The sequence below is a fragment of the Pleuronectes platessa genome, chromosome 6 (assembly GCF_947347685.1).
Source record: "Pleuronectes platessa chromosome 6, fPlePla1.1, whole genome shotgun sequence".
NCBI lineage: Eukaryota > Metazoa > Chordata > Actinopteri > Pleuronectiformes > Pleuronectidae > Pleuronectes > Pleuronectes platessa.
Window position 1 is genome coordinate 1,145,515 of NC_070631.1, and position 20,000 is coordinate 1,165,514.

Consider the following 20,000-nt stretch of genomic DNA (forward strand, 5'->3'; position numbering starts at 1 on the left):
CCTCTCTCAGATCTCTGCTCCTCTTTCTGATTTCTCCTCCTCTTTCTGATTTCTCCTCCTCTCTCAGATTTCTCCTCCTCTTTCTGATTTCTCCTCCTCTCTCTGATTTCTCCTCCTCTCTCAGATTTCTCCTCCTCTCTCTGATTTCTCCTCCTGTCAGCAGTGATTGACTGCTCCTTCCTGTGGAGGTGGTGATTGGGTCTGTGCTCCTTGTTACCATGATGACAGGTGCCTGTGGACCCAGAGGTCATGACCTCTGGCGACAGGACGACGGCTCAGTGATTTATTGTTTTTGAAAAGTCTCAGAACGTGTTGGTGAAGCTTCGTGTTGTGACGAATCAGATGTTATTGATTCATGTGGAGAAATATTCAGTTTCTAATCAGAGAGCGTGGGAGGAAGTCAGGAACAGAGAGAAGGAGGAGGAGGGGGGAGGAGGAGGAGGAGGTTATGAAAAGATTCAAATATAGAAAAACTGAATTACAGTGAAGATAACTGAGCTGTTTCCACATCAATAACACAAACCTCTGCTTTTTCACTTCGTAGGAAACTCAGTGAACTTCACAGTTTGTAAACGTAAATATCATTTTTTGGATTTTTCTTATTCATTATTAGAGCATCATTCCGCCCTCACATTTTATGGGTTTATATGATATATGAATATTTCATACATATGATTAAACATAGTAGAAATAAAACACACTGAATATGTGGAGGATGAAATCTGCACCCGGTGAATCAGATAACATTAATAATAATAATAATATTAATAATTAAGTGTTTCACAGAAAAGTAGAAATTAAAAAAATTAAAATTTCAGAGACAACAAGCAAAATAAAAAAGTTTAAATCTCAAACATTTAAAATACAAATCAAGTCAAACTGCTGGTTCAGTGATTCTTTGTGTTTCTGTGGCTCCAACATGGAGGTGACAGGATTCCAGTTTCCTGCTGTGACATCATCACTGTGCGCCAAGCTTCTGGTCAATGTCAGAAACTAGAGCAGCCTCCTTCTGTTCTCTCTTCTCTCCTCCTCCTTCTGTTCTCTCTTCTCTCCTCCTCCTTCTCCTCTGTTCGCAGCCTGTTCCTCCTTCCTCCTTTGTGTTCTCCCTGTGCTTGAAATAAACTGTAAAAACAAGGAGGTCAAAGGAGGTGAAGGAAGCAACTGAAGGAAAGGAGGAGGGAAAAAAAGGAGGAAAGGAGAACATATAAATAACAGGGAGGATGAGGAGAAAGTTGAGCAGGAGGAGAATTAAGTTAGAGGAGAAGGAAGAGGACTTAGGAGGAGGAGTAGCAGTAGGAAGAAGATATGGTGCAGGAAGAGGAGGTGTAGGAGGAGGAAATTGAGATGCAGGAGGTGAAAGAGGAGGTGTAGGGAGAGGAGGAGGAAGAGGAGGTTCAGGAGGAGGAAGAGTAGGTACAGGAGGAGGAAGAGGAGGTGCAGGAGGAGGAAATTGAGATGCAGGAGGTGAAAGAGGAGGTGTAGGGAGAGGAGGAGGAAGAGGAGGTGCAGGAGGAGGAAGAGTAGGTACAGGAGGAGGAAGAGGAGGTGCAGGAGGAGGAAGAGGAGGAGAAAGAGGAGGTCCAGGAAGAGGAGGTGCAGGAAGATAAGGTGCACAAGGAGAAAGAGGAGGTCTAGGAATAGGAGGAAAAAGAGGAGGTGCAGGGAGAGGAAGAGGAGGTCCAGGAAGAGGAGGAGGAGGTACAGGAGGAGAAAGAGGAGGTCCAGGAAGAGGAGGTGCAGGAAGAGGAAGAGGAGGTGCAGGAGGAGGCTGCTGCAGGTGCAGACACACAAGTGGCTGCAGGATGTTGATGAACAATGCCATCAAAGAGTCGATAAAAAGAATGACGTCTCACTCTGCTGCTGTTTTTAGAATCCTCACAGCTGCCCTCCTGTGATCGGAGGGTGTATATACTTATTTATATTTATATTCATATATTTATGGCATTATACCTATTTATATATACTTATATATGCTTATATGTAAATATGTATGTATATATAAGAGAGAGAGAGAGAGAGCCAGAGAGAGAGAGCAGCTTTATAAAAGGAGCAGCGTGTAGAAGCCACAGAGTGATGGATCTCGTGGCACATAGAGGATCTTTGGAGGCTGCAGCCTCAGCTCCGATGACACAGACCGAGTGTGATGGAGATTTTTATTAATATTCATCATATTTCACAGCGGAGGACACAGGACGAGCTTCAACCACAGGTGAACCACAATCCAACCTTTAATCCTGCAGACATGGCAGATCTGTGTGTGTGTGCGCATTGGTGTGTCTGTGTGTTAGTATGTGTGTATGTGTGTATGTGTGTATGTGTGTGTGTGTTTGTGTGTGTGTGTGCGTGTGTGCAAGCTGTACTAAACCCTCAACGTTTCCCACAACACTGGTGTTTGTGTGCGGTTGATCCTGATGATCACTGTCGATTGATTGATTGACAGATGTCCCTGTGAACTCAGCCTGTGATGATCAGCTGTAGAACCTGTGAGCATCTTTTCTGCCTGATTCAGCTTCTCTGGGATCAGTTCAGTTCGGTCCTGAATGTTGGATTCAGGTTTTCTCCTCATGGAAACTGTGAATCTGCTGTGATGTGTGATTCAGGCCTGTTTTACTGCTCAAGAGGATTTTATCACATTTATCACACAAAACAGCCTCTGTTCTGTAAATCACTGTCAACATGTCAATAATACAAATCGTTCCTCAAACTCTGTTCAACGACCTGTCACTTTACTGTATATGACCTGTAGCTTGAATGAATTAAGACGAATGTGAATATAAATATAAATCATGTCCCTGTTTTTTGTCTGATATTATTCGTCAAGATCCATAAATAGTTATTAATGTTAAAGACCATGATAATCTGGCCCCTGATCTGGATTCACACCAAAATGTTATAAGTTCTTTCCTGTCACCACGTTTCGTGGAAATCCGTTAAGTAATTTTTGTGCTGGGATCTGTCTTTGAGTTTACAGGTTCTGACCCAGCAGTCTGCAGTACTGACGCTGGGTCTGTAGAATCCAGTAAGATTGGTCCAGGCTTGAAGATGCAGGGACGGCCCCAGTGAAGGAGCTCAATGCTCTCTGGTCTTGTTCTCGAGTGAGGGGACGATGGACCGTGAGGTGGACCGGTGGGCGTCAGCGGTATTGCAGGAGTAACAGATTGTTGTGGTGAAGAAGAAGCTGAGCCACAAGTCAATGGTTTCAATCTATTGGTTGATCCACGTTCCAACCAGAAGGTCGGCGGCTCGAACCCTCGGCTCGTTAAATGCACTCATCGGAAGTCGCTTTGGATGAAATCGTCAGTTAACGACTCGTAATGTAACCTGTGATGATGTTGTGAGCTCTGGGTAGAAACCGATGGAACCAAGTCACAAATCCAAGCGGCTGAACTGGTTTCCTCTGAGCTCAGCTCCAGAGACGAGGTGAGGAGTTCTTCTCTCATGTCACAAGAGGCCAGGTGAGGTGGTTCAGGCTTCTAGCTAGCCTCCTGCTCGCCTTCCGCCGGAGGGGACAGGGGACGTCCATCCAGACGGAGACGCCTCAGGATCCCAGAGGAAGAGCTGGAATGTGTGGATACCCTGAGAGACGTCAGACAACGGATGGACAAAGCAGATCGGACCAGTTCAGGTTCCATACTGGTGTTAGCGATCAGGTCTTGGTCATGATGAGACCGATCATTAAATTCATTTGTAAACAATTTAAATTGAGTTTATAATGGAAGTGAAAATTCAACCCAATGTTACCTCAGAAAAACATTGTAGTTTCATGAAGTTTATCATAAGCAACAAATTACGATATAGACAAGTCAGCGGCTCGTGTTCTGTCAGGTTCAGTTTGTACCTCGACTTCTCATCGTCTCATCTTCCTCTGTCCTCTCTGTCTTCAGCAAATGAAACTAAACTCACAAACCTGCTTGTGTGTCTTGAGGACATTTCAAGCTCTCGTCCAAAAGACTCCTTCAGTTCTACGTACCTGTCAATCATAACGACTCTCAACTCAGAGCCCCAGAGAGGAAGCACCTGAAAGCTCTCAGCCAGTTAGAGCTAAAGCAGCATCACTGCACACGCAGCCCATGATGAGCCGCTAACACTCATCCAGAGAGAGAACACAACTCACAGGTACTTCAGACCCTGTGCGTCACTGTCATGGACTCTGATCCATACCAACCTGAGTTGTGTGCTTTACAACACACACACATGGACCCTTCTCCAGACTGGGTCAGTCATTTCATTCCATTTGAACCCAAAACCTTTTTTACACTTGATAACATATCCAAACTGTGTGTTCTGCTTCTTGTGTTGTGTTGCTGTGTTGTGTTGCTGTGTCCAGCGCTCTTTGCCAGGTGCTCACTCTCATTCAAACTGCTGAACACTCATGCTACGGCCCATCGGGTTTTTACCGTCCTCGCAGTCAGATCTCAGAGTTTCAGCTGCTTCGATGGAGTTTTCACTCGTCAGAACTTGTCTTTCCCTCTTTAGTCTTTGCACCTGTCACTCAGAATCTGTTGCCAGTGAGGTTGAGCTTTGTGTGTGTGCACATGCGTCCACGATTCCATGGATTGATTTAATTCTGTGGGAAACGTGAGGAGCTCTGACTTTAGCCCAGTGACTCGTGTCACAGCTCGGTGGCTGGATGAAGACTTGAACATGAGCACATGAGACTGTTTCTGTGATCAGGTCATATACCTTTTTTTGTGTTATTGTATCGGCCGTGAGAAGCAGGTCATTATCATCTGTATCTGTTGAAACAAATGCAAATCGATTCTATATGGTATTACACAATGTTACTGCAGTATTTTTAGCCTACTTCTAATCTACTCTTTTATCTATATTCCTGGGTTGACGTTCCTCTGGAGGCTTTAGAGCTTTTAGTTTTTATATTTTATATCATTCATTTGAATCAGTGACATTAAAACACAGCCTCATGACTTGTGGTGATTCCAGAGGAATCTGCTCCTGGAACATGTCACAGCTGCAGACGTGAACATCCTGTGAGTCGTGTGCACGAAGCCAGCGCTCGCTGCTGATGTGATTTGTGTGTTTGTGACTGCGTGACAGTGCGTGTTTTCTGTCTCTGCTACCGACACACACACTCTCCTCCATCCATCCATCCATCCATCCATCCATCCATCCATCCAGGCAGCCTGCTGGACTCGACACCATTCTGCTTCCTCCATCTCTTCTTCGTCCTCCTCCGCCTCTCCTCTCCACGGCCGAAGAGCAGAGGAGAAAAATACACTATTTCAGCTGTGATAATAACGAGAGAGAGAAAGAGAGGGAGAGAGAGATAGAGAGAGAGAGAGAGAGAGAGAGAGGGAGAGAGAGAGAGAGAGAGAGAGAAGCGCTGCAGCAGTGGATCGTCAGACACAGAGGAATGATAATTAGAAAGAGATTGACTCGGCAACAAGAAGAAAAAGAAGGAGAAGGAGGAGGAAGAAGAGGAAGAGAGGAGCCGGGCCTGCAGCAGTGAGGCGAGCAGAGGAATACATGAGGAGAGAGCGAGAGACAAACAGAGAGAGAGAGAGAGAGAGAGAGGAGTTGAATTGATCATATTCTGATCAACAACAGCAGAGACTGCGGAGCATCATCGGCAGCAGTTGTGTTTTATTTTTTCGGGGGAGATGACGGTGACAGCAGCAGCAGGGGGGAGGAGGAGAGAGAGAAAAATGTGAGTGGGGATCAATAATCCTTCTCCCTCCTCCTCCTCCTCCTCCTCCTCTTCCACCACCTCCACCTTCATCCCTCCATCACCTCTGCAGGAGCCGCTGAATCCTGTGAGCCTCTGCTATTCCTCACATATTTTCTGCAGGCTGCGTCGTGTCGTGTGAGTTTGTGTGTGTGTGTGTGTGTGTGTGTGTGTGTGTGTGTGTGTGTCAGTGTGCATGATCGTATGTGTGGGTGCTTGCGTGATCTTGTGTGTGTGTGTGTCATGGATGTGTGCATGGCTGTCATGTAAGTGTGTCGCTATATAGGCCATAAGGATTTCCATGTGCATGCGCAGCCTGTGTTCACTGATCAGAGTGTGATGCATGTCTTAATGTGTTTCATGTGTATGTACACGCATGTACGTGAAACTGGGTTGTGTGTGGGGTGTGTGTGTGTGTGTGTGTGTGTGTGTGTGTGTGTGTGTGTGACAGATAACACCACTGTTAAATTAGACAGAAGTTATATCAAAGATCAAAAGACAAAAACTGGTTTTAAATGTGACTCAGTGACTCAAAGTGATAATAAATCAGTTTCCATGCGAAGCCTGAAGATTTATTTTAACCCGGAACATGAAAATATGTTGAACGATAATTTACTGAGTTCTATAAACGTATTTTCTCATCGAATGAGCTCGTATCTAAGTTTACAGGTCACATGTCTCTTGTGATTTCCAGTTTCGATCATAAAAAGTTCATTGTTGATGAAAACAGTTCTGCTTGTCACATTCTTCGTTAATCTATGACGTCTTAATGCTTGGCCACCAGAGGGCAGCACAAACAAGAAGTGCACGCTGCACTAACATGTATCATCAGCTCTGATCTTGGTTTGTTGAAACTGTTGGAAAAACTGTTGGAAAAATACATTTGAGGTGACGTTTGTGTCACGGTGCGATACCGGCTCCCTCTCTTTTCTCTCTGTGTTTGGTCTCCACCACCTCCTGAGGGGAAACACCAGGAGGTTCCACTGTGATCACCAGCTGCTCTTCAGCTGAGTCTGTGGCAGGAAGTGGACACTGGGTCTCACGGCTCTTCTCTGGAAACAGCTGCTTCAAACAATGAGCTGAAACCTGCTGTAGAGTCAAAGTGAGGATGTGTCGGTTCTGTTCCAGGAGAAACACATTTAATTAGAAATACCACTGATATCTGTAACTGTGCTAATAACAACCAACAGCCGTGTGGTATCTTTATTCACACCTGCACTGAGGCTTGGTCTTTGTTCTTAAACTTTCAGAATGGTCTGTATGTGAACTTTTAAATGTCTTAGTCAGTTGCTCTGGACTTCTATCGTAACTTTTCGAAAAAAAAGGTGTATTGGCGCGTTTCTGACGTTTGTTAAACCCGAGTGACACTAAACTGGAAGGATACGATGGAGAAGAGGAGCCATTCACTTTGACTTGACCGGCGCTGCAGATGCTTTCAAACAGACATCGTAGCTGAGTTGGTTGCTTCGATATGCTGGAAACAAAAATACAGATTTCACACGTCATGTCTTGCCTCCAGTTTCGGTCCTGAACCGTCAGACAACCTGGGGACACTGTGATGTCACATGATGAAGAGCATGAAAGTGAGGAGCACTCGGACTGTAGCTACATCAACACCCTGAGTGAACAGAACCAGGAACCAGGAACCAGGAACCAGAAACCAGAAGGCTCCACTGGAAAAGTCCTGACTGGAGAAGAATCTGGACTGAGCGGTCTCAGGCTGATGATTCAAACCATTGACCTCCAGGGGGCGCCCTACATGATAATGACACAATGAGACCAGTTAGTTAGTTTCTTGTTAGACAATATTTATATCTGTTTTTACCTGCATACTAACTTATTTTCGAGAGAGAGAGTTAGAAATATATCTATATGCTGGTCAGTTAGTGAGTCATGAATAATTGAATGTGCTTAATGGGAAACGATATAAAAACTGAAACTGTTCAGCCGCTTTGCGTGTGTGTGTGTGTGTGTGAGGGGGGGGGCAGTATGTTCAGTACGAACAGACAATATATATTATGCATATTATAGCTAAGCCAGAAATCCTCTCATTAGGTGTCAGTAAATATCTTCTCTCTAGTTTGCAGCAGAAATAAAAGATGAGTCCAGTTTGAATTCATTTAACCTGAAATTCCAACACACATTGTGACCTAATGGTGTCTCATGGATGTCACCAGCTACTTGACTCAAACTCTTTAATTTGAGATTGGTTTCAGACACTGAGCACATCTCCAGGCAGCCGGGCTGCTGATTTGTGACCAGACGACTCCGGCTTCCTGCGTTTGGTTTTGATTTTCAAATGGAAATCCACGTGAATTTTGCACAGGTTTGAGTTCATAGATACAAAAAGAGATAGAAGAGAAAGACGGAAGAGAGATAGTGACATGCTGATGGTGAAAACAAAAGAAAATATTAATAATATGAATGAAAGATGAAAAAAATGGCAAGAAAGATGCGATGCTCTAAGAAACAACTTTGTCTTGATTTGATGTTTCCTGTTGACTCGTCCTTTCAAACCTTCTTCTCATCCAAACTGCTCTTTCTCTTCTTTTTCATGTGATGGATGGACGACATGAAGAAGGATCCAGAAGTGCCATCCAACGGGATGATAAGGATGTTCAATCCCAAATGTTTCACGGCCCAGAGGGAGAAGACATGAGATCCAACCCTTGCTGGACCCGGACAGAGCGACTGCAGGAGGACTGGAGTCCTGCAGGTGAACCCAGGGACCAGGGAGAGGTCAACGTGACGTCTTCTATGTCTTTCAGAAGATGATCTTCAACCTTAACACTTTCAGTTTGTGGAGCTTTGCATTCTGTTGATATCTTGATGTTTGGTTCCAGACCGTTTTGATGATGGAGAGGATCTGAACTGAACTGAGCTTCATTTACTTATTTCCGCTGCTCAGGAAACTCCGGACTGTTGATTTGAGATTTCACTGCAGGAGTTTTGATCCCAGGATTTAAAAGAATGTTCTGCAGGAAGCAACTGATGAGTCAACTTGTTTGATGGTGGAAGAGAAATACATCACTTGTACTTCTTGTGTTGGACAATCTTCAGTTGCTCAGTAATGATAATGTCCTACATGGTTGATCCAGAGGGACAAATCAAATCTCCATCAGCTATGGTCTCCGCTCCTGCTCCCGGGAAACCGATGCTCTGATCTCCTGCATGGAGCGCAGGGAGGGGATACAACTGAGGCACTAACACACACAAAGACACACTTTCTGACTGTGGGAGGAGGAAAAACAATCTCCATGTCCTAGAAGTTTGTTCTGTTTTATTAGCGCCATGGGTCGAAGCCCAGCAGGAACATCTGACTGAACCAGGGGATGGTGGACGACTCGATAAAGCTCTCCGCCTGGAGCTCGCCAGGTCAAGGTCCATCTTGATATTCAAAGCAGCAGTCGAAGAAGAAAAAGTCCTCTCCCCCCCACTCACCTCTGGTGGGGGGGAGGGTGAAAGAGAGTTTAGTTTTTAGGGTGTAGGCCCTAGGGCCATAAGGTGTAGTTTAGTAGTTATTTAGACTTTAGGTTTTAGTTTGTAGACTAGATAGCAGTTTAGGTGGAGGCTCTCTGTTGAGTTGAGGCTTCCACTCAGTGTTTAGTGAGTTGAGCTTCTTTTCTTTTGTTCTCTACGAACCCCCGGGTATCGAACTCTCAGCGGGTTGGCCTTTGGCTCGGCACCAGCTGTGGCTGTGACTCATTTCATCGAGTGCAGGAGTTTAGCATTTAGCCTCAGAGCTCGCTGTATCTAACCAACTGTAACATCCAGCGGTCTTTAGCTGATCATGGAAGCTCACCAGGGCCCCGGCCAGGGCAGCCCAGAGAGCCCCAACCGGGCCGTGGAGTACCTTCTGGAGCTCAACAACATTATCGAGAGCCAGCAGAAGCTTCTGGAAACCCAGCGGCGCCGAATCGAGGAGCTGGAGGTCCAACTGGACCGGCTCAGCCAGGAGAACAAGGACCTGCGTCTGGACCGGCAACCTGTCGTTCCTCCTCCACCTGCTCCTCCTGAGCCTCCGCTCCCTCCTCCTCCACCGCCCCCTCCGCCCGCTCAGACCACATCAGTGTCTATTTCAAAGAACCACCACTACCACCACAACAGCCAACACCAAACTCCTCCCCAGCCCCCTTCCTCCATCTCCCTCCACCACAGCCACCACCACCACCAGCATCATCATCAGCAGTACCACCACCACTCCTCCACCCACCATTCCTACAACAGCACCAACAGCACCAGTGCGCCTGCGATCCCGGTTCCTGCTCCAGCGTCAGCCCCAGCCTCCATGACGATTCCAGCCCAGATACCAGGTCCGATCTCTTCCCCAGCCCCGGCTCCACCTCCCCCTCCTCCCATCCCTCCTCGGGATCAGCCGCGGGCCCACAGCCGGCTGTCCCGGGCGTCCTCCACCTCCACCAGCACCGGCACCAACACCAACTTTGTAGAGAAAGAGAAAGAGAGGATCGAGCACCTGCACAAAGTCAACGCCTCCAACAACCACCACGCCAACACGCTCCACCATCACAAAACGTAAGTTCGAGTTTAAGGTATAATTACTACAGTCAGAGCCAAAGGAAGCACGAGTGGATCTCAGAAGTGGGTTGAAAAGAACAAATTAAAAATCTCCTGCAGATGCACTTTGCTTCATAGTCATGAAACAGCTCAGCTAACGTGAAGTTTAAGCTTCTAAATCTGGAATAAAACATCGTTGAGCTGCTGTCGGACATTAGTGTTAACATGACTACATTCCAAACTCGAGCCGCCTGTCATCCCACTGTCTGCTTTTCCAAAACTCGTGTTAATCTTTGACTTTGATTGCTACTAACTTTGCAGCTTCTCTCATGCAGGTTTTGTGCAAACCTAGAAATAGTCGCTTGTTTGCTGAATCCGACCAGGAAACTTCTTTTTGCTTGATTTTCTTTTTCCTTTGGCAAGAGGTGTTTAGTTGACCAGGAGCGAGTTGAACTCTCTGTTTCCTCGGAGGCGAGGGTGCAGCTGATGCCTCCGTGCACTCCTTCTGTTCGGATGTGATCGGTGGCTGCACGGGGTTGATAAATATTCATTCTTTTATCAGCTAATAGGGAAACAGAGCGGGAGGTTGTAGCGTTAATTCGCAGACTGCAGGAGAGCAGGAGACTCCAGAGACACACGAGCTGAACGACTACAGCATCTCTAACACTGATAATTGGTGGAGCAGCACTGAGCCGTGTTAGAGAACAGATATTCCTGTCGAGCAGTCGAATTGTTTGTTCTCTAAAAGGCTGAAAAGAACACACACACTTTGTGTTACAGTGGAGTTGTGTGTAGTACCGGTCACGATGGTAAACACTCACTGGCTTCAGCGCCTCCTCTTTCGTGGCTGGTTTTATTTTGTTGTAATTTTTTTGCTCTGAATAAATCTTCAGTCTGTTCGCTGGCTGGAATTGAGTTTGTTGCCTGGCAACGGGATCTTAAGAGGATCCTATCTGGAAACGTGAAGAAGGGGGCGGAGCCTCGCTGTGTCACGCAGCCGGAGGCAGGATGCAGGAGGCAGGATGCAGGATGCAGGATGCAGGAGGCAGGATGCAGGATGCAGGAGGCAGGATGCACTCGTCCCAGTCGTGGGCCGGCCGCTCCTCTCTCATCGGTCAGAGCTGGTCAGGGCGACTGCTGTTGCCAAGCAACCGGTGGAAGCTGTTGATGTGGTCGGTGCTTTGCGGACTCGAACCTTCGCCCAGCTCGTACCACCGTGGTACCGCCGCCTCTCCTCTCCTGCAAACACAGAGCAGCAGGAGAGCAGCTGCCGACACGAGGCTGGGAAACGCAGTGATGACTCATGGAGACAGATTTAATAGTACTATTGCTTTGTCCTATAAGCTCTCATATAAGTTCAGAGCTTCTCAGAGTGTGACTCAGACTTTCAGATTTCAGACGCATCAAAGATCCCGTGAGTCATGTGACGTTCAGGTGCAGCTGATCTCATGAGAAAGAGTGAAGCCAAGCCAGCGACTGATGCAACAGGCGGAGAACACGATGGGGTCGGACGGCAGTGAGGAGAAGCTGATTGGTTATGAAATCACACAGTTCTGTCAGATGCCTGCCGCCTTGTCGGGAGCTGAGTGCCAGCCAGTAAATCCCACACTGCACTGGGGCAGATGATGGCACAGAGGCATGGCGGCATGTTGCAGAGCTGCCTCCACTGGTATTGACTGATTTCTGATCAGTCATGATGCAGCAAAATGCTAAACACCCTCACACAGATTCATCTTACAGCACCTCGGGCTGAAACTCAGAAAAAAGACGACGCACATATGAAGAAGCAGTTTTAACGTTGTGAACTGAGGCTGATGAATCTGACTCGTAGATGTGTTAATACACAGGTTTCATTCATGGTGCATTTTACACACTATTGACATGTTGCTGTTGTGGAGCTGGTGTTAGTTTTCAGAACCCAGACTCTACCTGGAACCTTACTAACTGTAGGTGTTGTTGTTCTTGTTGGTTTGTAATTCACATCCTGAGGTTTCATACTAACACATGTTCTCTGTAAAGGTCTTAGACACCAAGTCCGAATCTTCTGCGGTTGTTTAAAGAACAATTTGACTTCATCTTGTGTCACTCGTGTTTGAGCACAAACTGCGAAACCTTCATCCGTCGTTAAAGTTTAAAACAGGTTTGATTTACTGCATTTTATGAATCTGTCAAAGTCCAGCGAGTTGGTTGTTGAGCTGTTAACGTCGACCACCAGTGAGAAGGTACTTCATCCAACGAGGACATGAATCACCTGAAGGGGGCGCTGTGGTGGTCAATGTTTCACTTCATGCTTCATCATTCATGAGGGTTCGGCTGCTTCTGTGTGGCTGCAGGCATCATCCTTAGTAACAAGAAGCCAATTAGTTTAAAGTCTTAAGTTAAACTCAGGATTCAAAGTTCTTCACACACAGGTTAAAGGAACAGCACAGATCAGCCTGAGGGACGTTTCACCTGAAGGTCACAGAATAACAAATGCAAAACGTTGATATGATCCTTGAACACTTTCATAAAAGATTCAAGAGTGAAACAGTGAGTTCAGCGTCCTGAGGCCAGTGTTTCAGAGCAGACACACAAAACATTGTGTTTCTGTGTGTCGTCTGAGAGTTCAACAACACACTGACACATGTGGCCTCTAAACACAAGCTCCTCCTCCACTGGAACCGATGATTAGTTTTCTGTGTGAGTCACCGAAGGTAATATCACACAGAATGTGAGGGGGCCATAACCAGGATTAGAGAGCGAGCGAGAGAGAGAGAGAGAGAGAGAGAGAGAGCGAGAGAGGTTATTATACTGTGTGGGTGTGGAGGAGTCGACAGAGTTGGATCTGTAGGATTCAGATGTAAGAAAAGAGCAAAGATCCCTCGTTTCTTTCTTTCTTTCTCGGAGGAATTAGCTTTGTCTTCTGTCTCCGCAGTGACGCCACCCAGTGGCCGGGCGCAGGATGCTTTCAGGTTGTGCGTCCGTACGTCGCACTTTGTGAACTCAGTATCTGAAGTCTGCCGTCGGGAACTTCTTCACGTTTTGTCCCTAGGACTAAAAAATTAAGTGATTATATTTCAGAGGTCAAAGGTCAACGTGTCTTTTTCTCTCTCACTCTTTTTCTCTGTCTCTCTCTTACTCTATCTCACTCTCCTCGCCCCCCCCCCCCCCCCCTCTGACCCTGTTTTTGTAAACAGCTGATGACGATAACATAAGTGTAAATGAGCTCGGTCAGCAACACTGTATAACCAGGTGTGTGTGTGTGTGTCTGTGTGTGTGTGTGTGTGTGTGTGTGTATGCGTGTGTGTGTGTGTGTGTGTGTGTGTGTGTGTGTGTGTGTGTGTGTGTGTGTGTGTGTGTGTGTGTGTGTGTGTGTGTGTGTGTGTGTGTGTTAGAAGCACTTCATCAGCGCTGACTGTCATGAAACTCCTGAGCTCGACATGTTTCTCACAGCTTCTCTTAACGAGCTCGGCTCAGACCAACATGCACTGTATGTTCTCATCAAACTCCCGGATGTGTTGTAGCTTCTACTTTTATTAAAGTCTGGTCAGCTCATTAAATATGAATCTTAGCGCTGAGCGTGAAGGAGGGAGCAGTAGAAGGACGACTCCTTAGTAAAGTAGCAGCAACAAAAAGTAGATTTACTTCTTGGAATCATTGTTTTATGACGTCAGAAAATGAAAAGCTTCCTCGTGAGTGGAGTATATACAGATGTTCAAACAGATGTTGTTTTTTTTTAATATTTTTGTTTATTGGAAGTAGTTTCACGAGATACAACAATATAACAGGGAATACTTCCATCTTACATTTTTTCCCATCTTTTTATCCCTCCCACATTCCCATCCCCAGCACCCATAACAAACCCATAAACACGAAAAAACAACCAAATATAAAAATAAATAAATAAATAAATAAAATAAAATAAATAATTAAAGGGGAAGGGTGAATTGTTATTAAAAATAAAATAAATGGGGGGGAGGGGGGGGCTCAGTCATCACCATAACGCAGAGATGTCAAAGACTCAATATGATTTAAGAGAGGTCTCCAAGTCTTTTCAAATGAATTTAAGGAACCATTCAGGGAAAATCTAAGCTTTTCAAGACTCATGAACAGTAAAACTTCTTCAACCCACCTACTGTGAGATGGGGGTTGAGGGTGTTTCCATTTAAAGAGTATAAGGCGTCTGGCTAACAGGGTGGTAAAGGCAAGGACATTCTGTATAACTCTAGAGGCAAAAGGCTGTAGGGGGGCCCCAAACAAAGCCAAGAGAGGTTGAGGAGAGATGGTAGTGTTATATGCTGTGCTAAGAGTTTTAAAGATTTCAGACCAGAATGTGGCAAGCCCGGGACAGGACCAGAACATATGAGAATGATCTGCTGGGGATTGTTTGCACCTGTTACAGGAGTCAGTTACATTGGGATAAATTCGAGATAGCCTCAAGTTAGTGTAGTGAACTTTGTGCACTACTTTACATTGTAGGAGGCCATGCCTCGCACAGATTGAAGAGGAATGAACCAACCGTAATACTTGTTCCCAATAATCATCAGGTAGTGTGACTCCAAGCTCTTGCTCCCAAGAATACTTGGGGCCTGATGCTGGGCTATCGAGAGAAGAGTTGATAAGGCTGTAAATGCTAGAAATTAGCCGCTTTTGTCCGGGATCAAGAGCCAGTATTGAATCAATCAATGTTTCTGGGGGACAACTGGGGAATTTGGGGTTCTGATTCTGAACAAAATGCCTTGTCTGAAAAAAACGAAATAGATGGGAATTAGGCAGGTCAAATTTTCTTGAGAGCTCTAAAAACGACATAAAAGTCCCTTGGTTGTAAAGGTCCTTAAATTTTGTTATCCCTTTGTTGAACCACGTCCGAAAGGTCAAGTCAGTGCAAGAGGGCGGAAATAGGTGATTGTTAGTAATAGGAGAGAGGTCTGAGCCCCTATGAAGGCCTAGGTTCTTCCTCATTTGAATCCAGATTCTAACAGAGTTAGTTACCACTGGATTGGAGGTAAAGTTGGGGGCAGTTAGAGGGAGCTGGGAGCAAACCAGGGAATGAAGAGAGAGCTTGGAAGATGCAAGTTCCATATCCACCCACACGGGGCGCTGGTCATCTGCTGTGTTATTAATCCAGTATAAAAGTTTATAAATATTACAGGACCAGTAATAGTGTAGGAAATTGGGCAAAGCTAAGCCACCAAGAGCCTTCGGGAGCTGTAGCACTGATCTTCTGATACGTGGATTTTTATTGCTCCAGAGGAAAGAACCTATTAGTTGGTCGAGCGAGCTAAAAAAGGACTTTTTAATAAGGACAGGGATATGTGAAAAAAGATATAAAAACTTCGGTAAAACAACCATCTTAACCAAATTAACTCGACCCACAAGGGATAGTGGAAGACCAGACCATCTGACAAAATCTAGTTTACATTTCTCAACTAGAGGAGAGAAATTTTTAGAGAAAAGATGACTCATTGAATCAGTAATATGCACCCCCAGATATTTAAATCCACCTGTAGCATGTTTGAAAGGGAATAAGGACTGAGGTATATTTTTTGACGCAGAATTAATGGGAAGAACTTCACTCTTGTGGATATTAAGTTTATAACCTGAATAGGACCCAAATTTGTCAAAGATATCTAGAACCACAGGGAGAGAGGCAGCTGGATTAGACATGTATAAGAGGAGGTCATCGGCATACAACGATAATTTGTGAACTTTCCCAGGTCTGATGATGCCCTCAAACCCACCCTCCTGGCGTAGCCAGATGGCCAGAGGTTCAATAGCTATGGCAAATAGGAGGGGGGAAAGAGGGCAGCCCTGTCTGGTTCCTCGATAAAGGGGAAATGGAACAGACTGGAGTCCGTTTGTGTGGACAGAGGCAACTGGGCTGGCATAAAGCAATTTAATCCAAGATATAAATTCCAGATTGAAACCAAATTTCTTCAAACAGATGTTTTAACCACAGCCACGTTGCTACAGTCATGGAAAATATTGAAAGTAGAACACGTGATGATCGAGAGGAGGATCATCTGGTCTCCTCCACATGTGAACAGTTGTGTCATCGTACAGTAAAGAACAGTCTCCATGTTGTTCTGCTCTGGGACCTGAGGCTGGTACTGGTGCTTTTCTTCTGGTTGAAGGTCATGTGACAGGAATCATGACTGAAAAGAACCAATCACAAGAGGCTGTGAGCATCACCGTTTCCAAACATCTCAGTTTCTGTTCGTCCAGAATAAAACGCAGCTCCGGAGTTTTCAAACTAAAACTCGACCAAAAGCTTTGACACACTTCTTTGTGTTTGTCTGGACGAGGTTCATCAGGAGCTGAGTGTGTGTGTGTTTGTGTGTGTGTGTCTATATATGAGATGATATCAGTCAGTTCATTGTCGGTGTAATCATCAGCTGACCTGGATGTCAAGGCTCTCACTCACACACACACAGTCACACACACACACAGTCACACACACACACACACACTCTCGATTCGTAAATCGTGCACAGCGTCACATACCCCCCCCCCCTCCCTCTGTCATTTCGTCTGTCTGTTAAATTTGGCAACATGAAAATGAGACATGGAGCCGGCTGGTGAAGGTGGTGGTGTGTGGGGGGGGGGGGGGGGGGGGGGAGGTGCAGGAGGAGGGATTAATGCTGTGCTGTCATGGCAACAGCACGGTAGGCTGAGGAGGAGGAGGAGGGGGAGGAGGAGGAGGAGGAGGAGGAGGAGGAGGAGGAGGAGGAGGCGGTTTCATAACGGCAGTAACACTCTGCTGCAGCTCGTCCATCCACAGACGTGTTCACGCTCCAAGCCGATTGGCTCTGATCAGCAATGACATCACAGACTGAGGCCGAGAGCGTCCAACTGCAGACCGCGCATCTGGGGACCCCAGGTCTGAGAGCCAATGGGATAAGAGTGTGTTAAATTTAGTTTTAGGTGAAGTAAAAATAAATCAGAACGGAAAATGTTGAGAGATTTTGATCTTCAGTCTTTATTCAGACGCTTGTCAGTCGATGGTTCGTCGGGGACACGAAGCAGGAAGCTGCAGAGCAGAGACACTGGAGCCTCCTGAGGAGTCCATGATATTAAAGGTTCATATTTGTTGCTGTTTGGTTTAATGTACCCGAGACCCGAACCCGTCAAACTAGTATCATAGACACAGAAACATTATGATTGTCTCATAAGCTTCTCCTGCACTCGTCAGTTCCTAAGCAACATATGTTGGAGGGTGAAACTACAATACCCATGAGCCTCAGCGGTCAGCGCTGTGAAGAAGAAGCCAATGAAGTTTCATCGTTGGAACAGACACAGTTTGTTTGTTCACTGTGTGAGTCTTAAAAGTTTGGTGTTGTTGAAAATCCGTTAAGTCCAACACTTTGATCCTGAGGCTCGACCATGTGACTGTGGTTCTTCTTCCTTTAAGAAATCTTTAATCATCATTTAGTCATTTAATCATTCATTGCAGGTATGAAAAAGCCATTTTCAGTGTTTTCCACTTTATTCTAATATATTTTTGAAATGTTTTTGTACGGCTGCATTTGAGGACTTTTTCTTATTTTGGAATTTTTTGTTCAAAGTATATTTTTAAACAAATACACAAAATAAAACGGTTCAACACGACCTGAAGAGAACATGACACTGAAATCAGATGAATATTCTGCTCCCATCCACTTTGTGTGTGTGTGTGTGTGTGTTTGTGTGTGTGTGTGTGTGTTCACCTGGCTGTGAAGTGCTTTAATACGTGTTCATTTGTAAACGTTTAGTTACATGAAAGCGTATTAATCCGCCTGTGAAGTCCTGTTGTAAAAGCTGATATCTGGCAGCAGCGCTGGCGGATCACAGATGGCTCAGAGAAGCTTCTGGCAGCCGGTTGATGTAAAGACGTGAGTTTTATTTCACGCTGCATCTGTCCAGATCGACACTGAGCAGCAGCGTCTGAGATACAAACTGCAGAAGCAAACATAGAGGAGATGTTTGAGTTTAACAGCATGGGGGGAGGGGGGGGGGGGGTCTTAAAGAGACAGGCGCTAAAGCCAATTGTTGAGACAGAGGCTGAAAAGAGGAGCTGCAGCATTAGAGTCATACACCCTGAAAACACTAATAGAAGTATCAACCTAAGGATGAACAGAATATGTCTCATTATAATTGTTTAAGCTCAACAGGTCATTACTGCTCAAATATTTAATTTCACATTTAAAAAGTTTGTATTTTTAAATAGAGTCACAGTGTAAGTGGTCAGTTTCCCTGGTGAACCTGTTTGTTTGGAACGTTTTCTTGTCTCGTGCTGATGCTGGTTGTCTTTCTGAAATGTAAACTGGAGCTGCAGTAATCCATCATGGACAGACAAAGACCTGCTGCTGGATTCATATTCAGTTCAGCTTGAGTTGTCGTATTAATGAACAACAACGACCACGTGTGGTTATGATGGACAAGGTAACTGTGGCAGTGGTGCTTGCCTCGGGGCTCTCCAACACACAGCCAGAGACAGAATTAGTCATCAAATCAACATGTTTATTAAACACAACACACGTGATCAACAACAAAAACTTAAATCACACACAAAGAAACTAGCTCTGAGTCTCTTGAGGCAGCAAACATTCCCTTTTAAGTGTGAGGACCAATCAGCTAACAGCTCTGACCTGTGCTGATTGATCCTCTGTGATGGAGGTGGGGGGGTGCTCTCCCCGCCCCCTCACCTCCACCTCCACGTATGTTGATGGGTCCGTGCTGCTGCTGCTACTGAGCGCTGGTTATTCAAAGTTTATTAATATTGTATTACGAACGTTTCTCAGGATGTGAGACAGGAAATAGAACCGCACCTCTGTAAGATATCTGACCCCCTGACCTTCACCCAGTCTCACGTTCATGGATCAGTATCAACATCTGGAGATTTTCCATACGTCTGCTCCACGTCTCCTTCAGTCTGATGTCGTCAGTCTTCTCACTCCAACACCTCAAACCAGGGATCGAATCACAGCCCACTGGAAACTGGGCCATGTTGAGTGTGAGTGTGCGTGTGCGTGTGTGTTTGTGTGTGTGTGTGTGTGTGTGTGTGTGTGTGTGTGTGTGTGTGTGTGTGTGTGTGTTTGTGTGTGTGTGTGTGTGTGTGTGTGTGTGTGTGTGTGTGAGTGTATCGAGGCCGGCAGCACAGTTTTCCTGTGTCGTTGTTAGAAAATGTCTGCTGCTGTGTCTCGGTCTGATGACATCGCCGGTAATCCATCCACGCTACTGCAAAACACGAGAGGGCCGTTGCACTGCATGCTGGGAAAAAAGGCTGCCAGCTGTGTCGCTGCGGAGGGAGAAAAAGGTCGACAGCATCACGTGTGTCACACAGTTACTAATTTACTACATTTCCCATGATGCCGGTTGAAATCAGTTCTCTTGTTGTGTAGCGTGTCGGCTCAGGCGCGTGGGCAGAAACAGACGCAGCCTCCAGTCGAGTTTCATTCCAACTGTTAGTTAATTATTGATTAGTTGATTTCGATCTTCTGATATAAAGCCAGGCCGAGAACTGGAGCGATCTCAGTGACCAATCAGAGGAGGGGAGCATCAGCCACTGTCCCCGCCTCCGACGTCTCGAGCTCTCAAACAAGCGACGGTCGGGCGCAGTCGAGAAGAGAAGATGGTGTTTGTGCTCCTCAGCCTCTGCAGGTCTGCATGTGGAGCAGAGATGTTCACTGAGGACGACTTCCATCAGTAATCATACAAACGAAAATCATACGTAAACATTTTTACGTGTGTGTGAATGTCGGGACTAAATAAACTCCCACTCCTACAAATATTATCGCTTATTAATATGTTATTAGATAAAATTCCAAACTCTGTGTGCAGGTCG

General features: G+C 45.7%; 1 protein-coding gene across 1 annotated transcript in view; it reads left to right on the forward strand.

The window, feature by feature from the left end:
- Window positions 1-9,473: 9,473 nt before the first annotated feature.
- The window catches only part of LOC128441949 (IQ motif and SEC7 domain-containing protein 2-like), a 50,576-nt gene continuing 40,049 nt past the window's right edge, over window positions 9,474-20,000 (forward strand). The window contains 1 exon segment of the mRNA XM_053424080.1: window positions 9,474-10,216. Within this exon segment, the coding sequence (XP_053280055.1) occupies window positions 9,474-10,216 (743 nt within the window).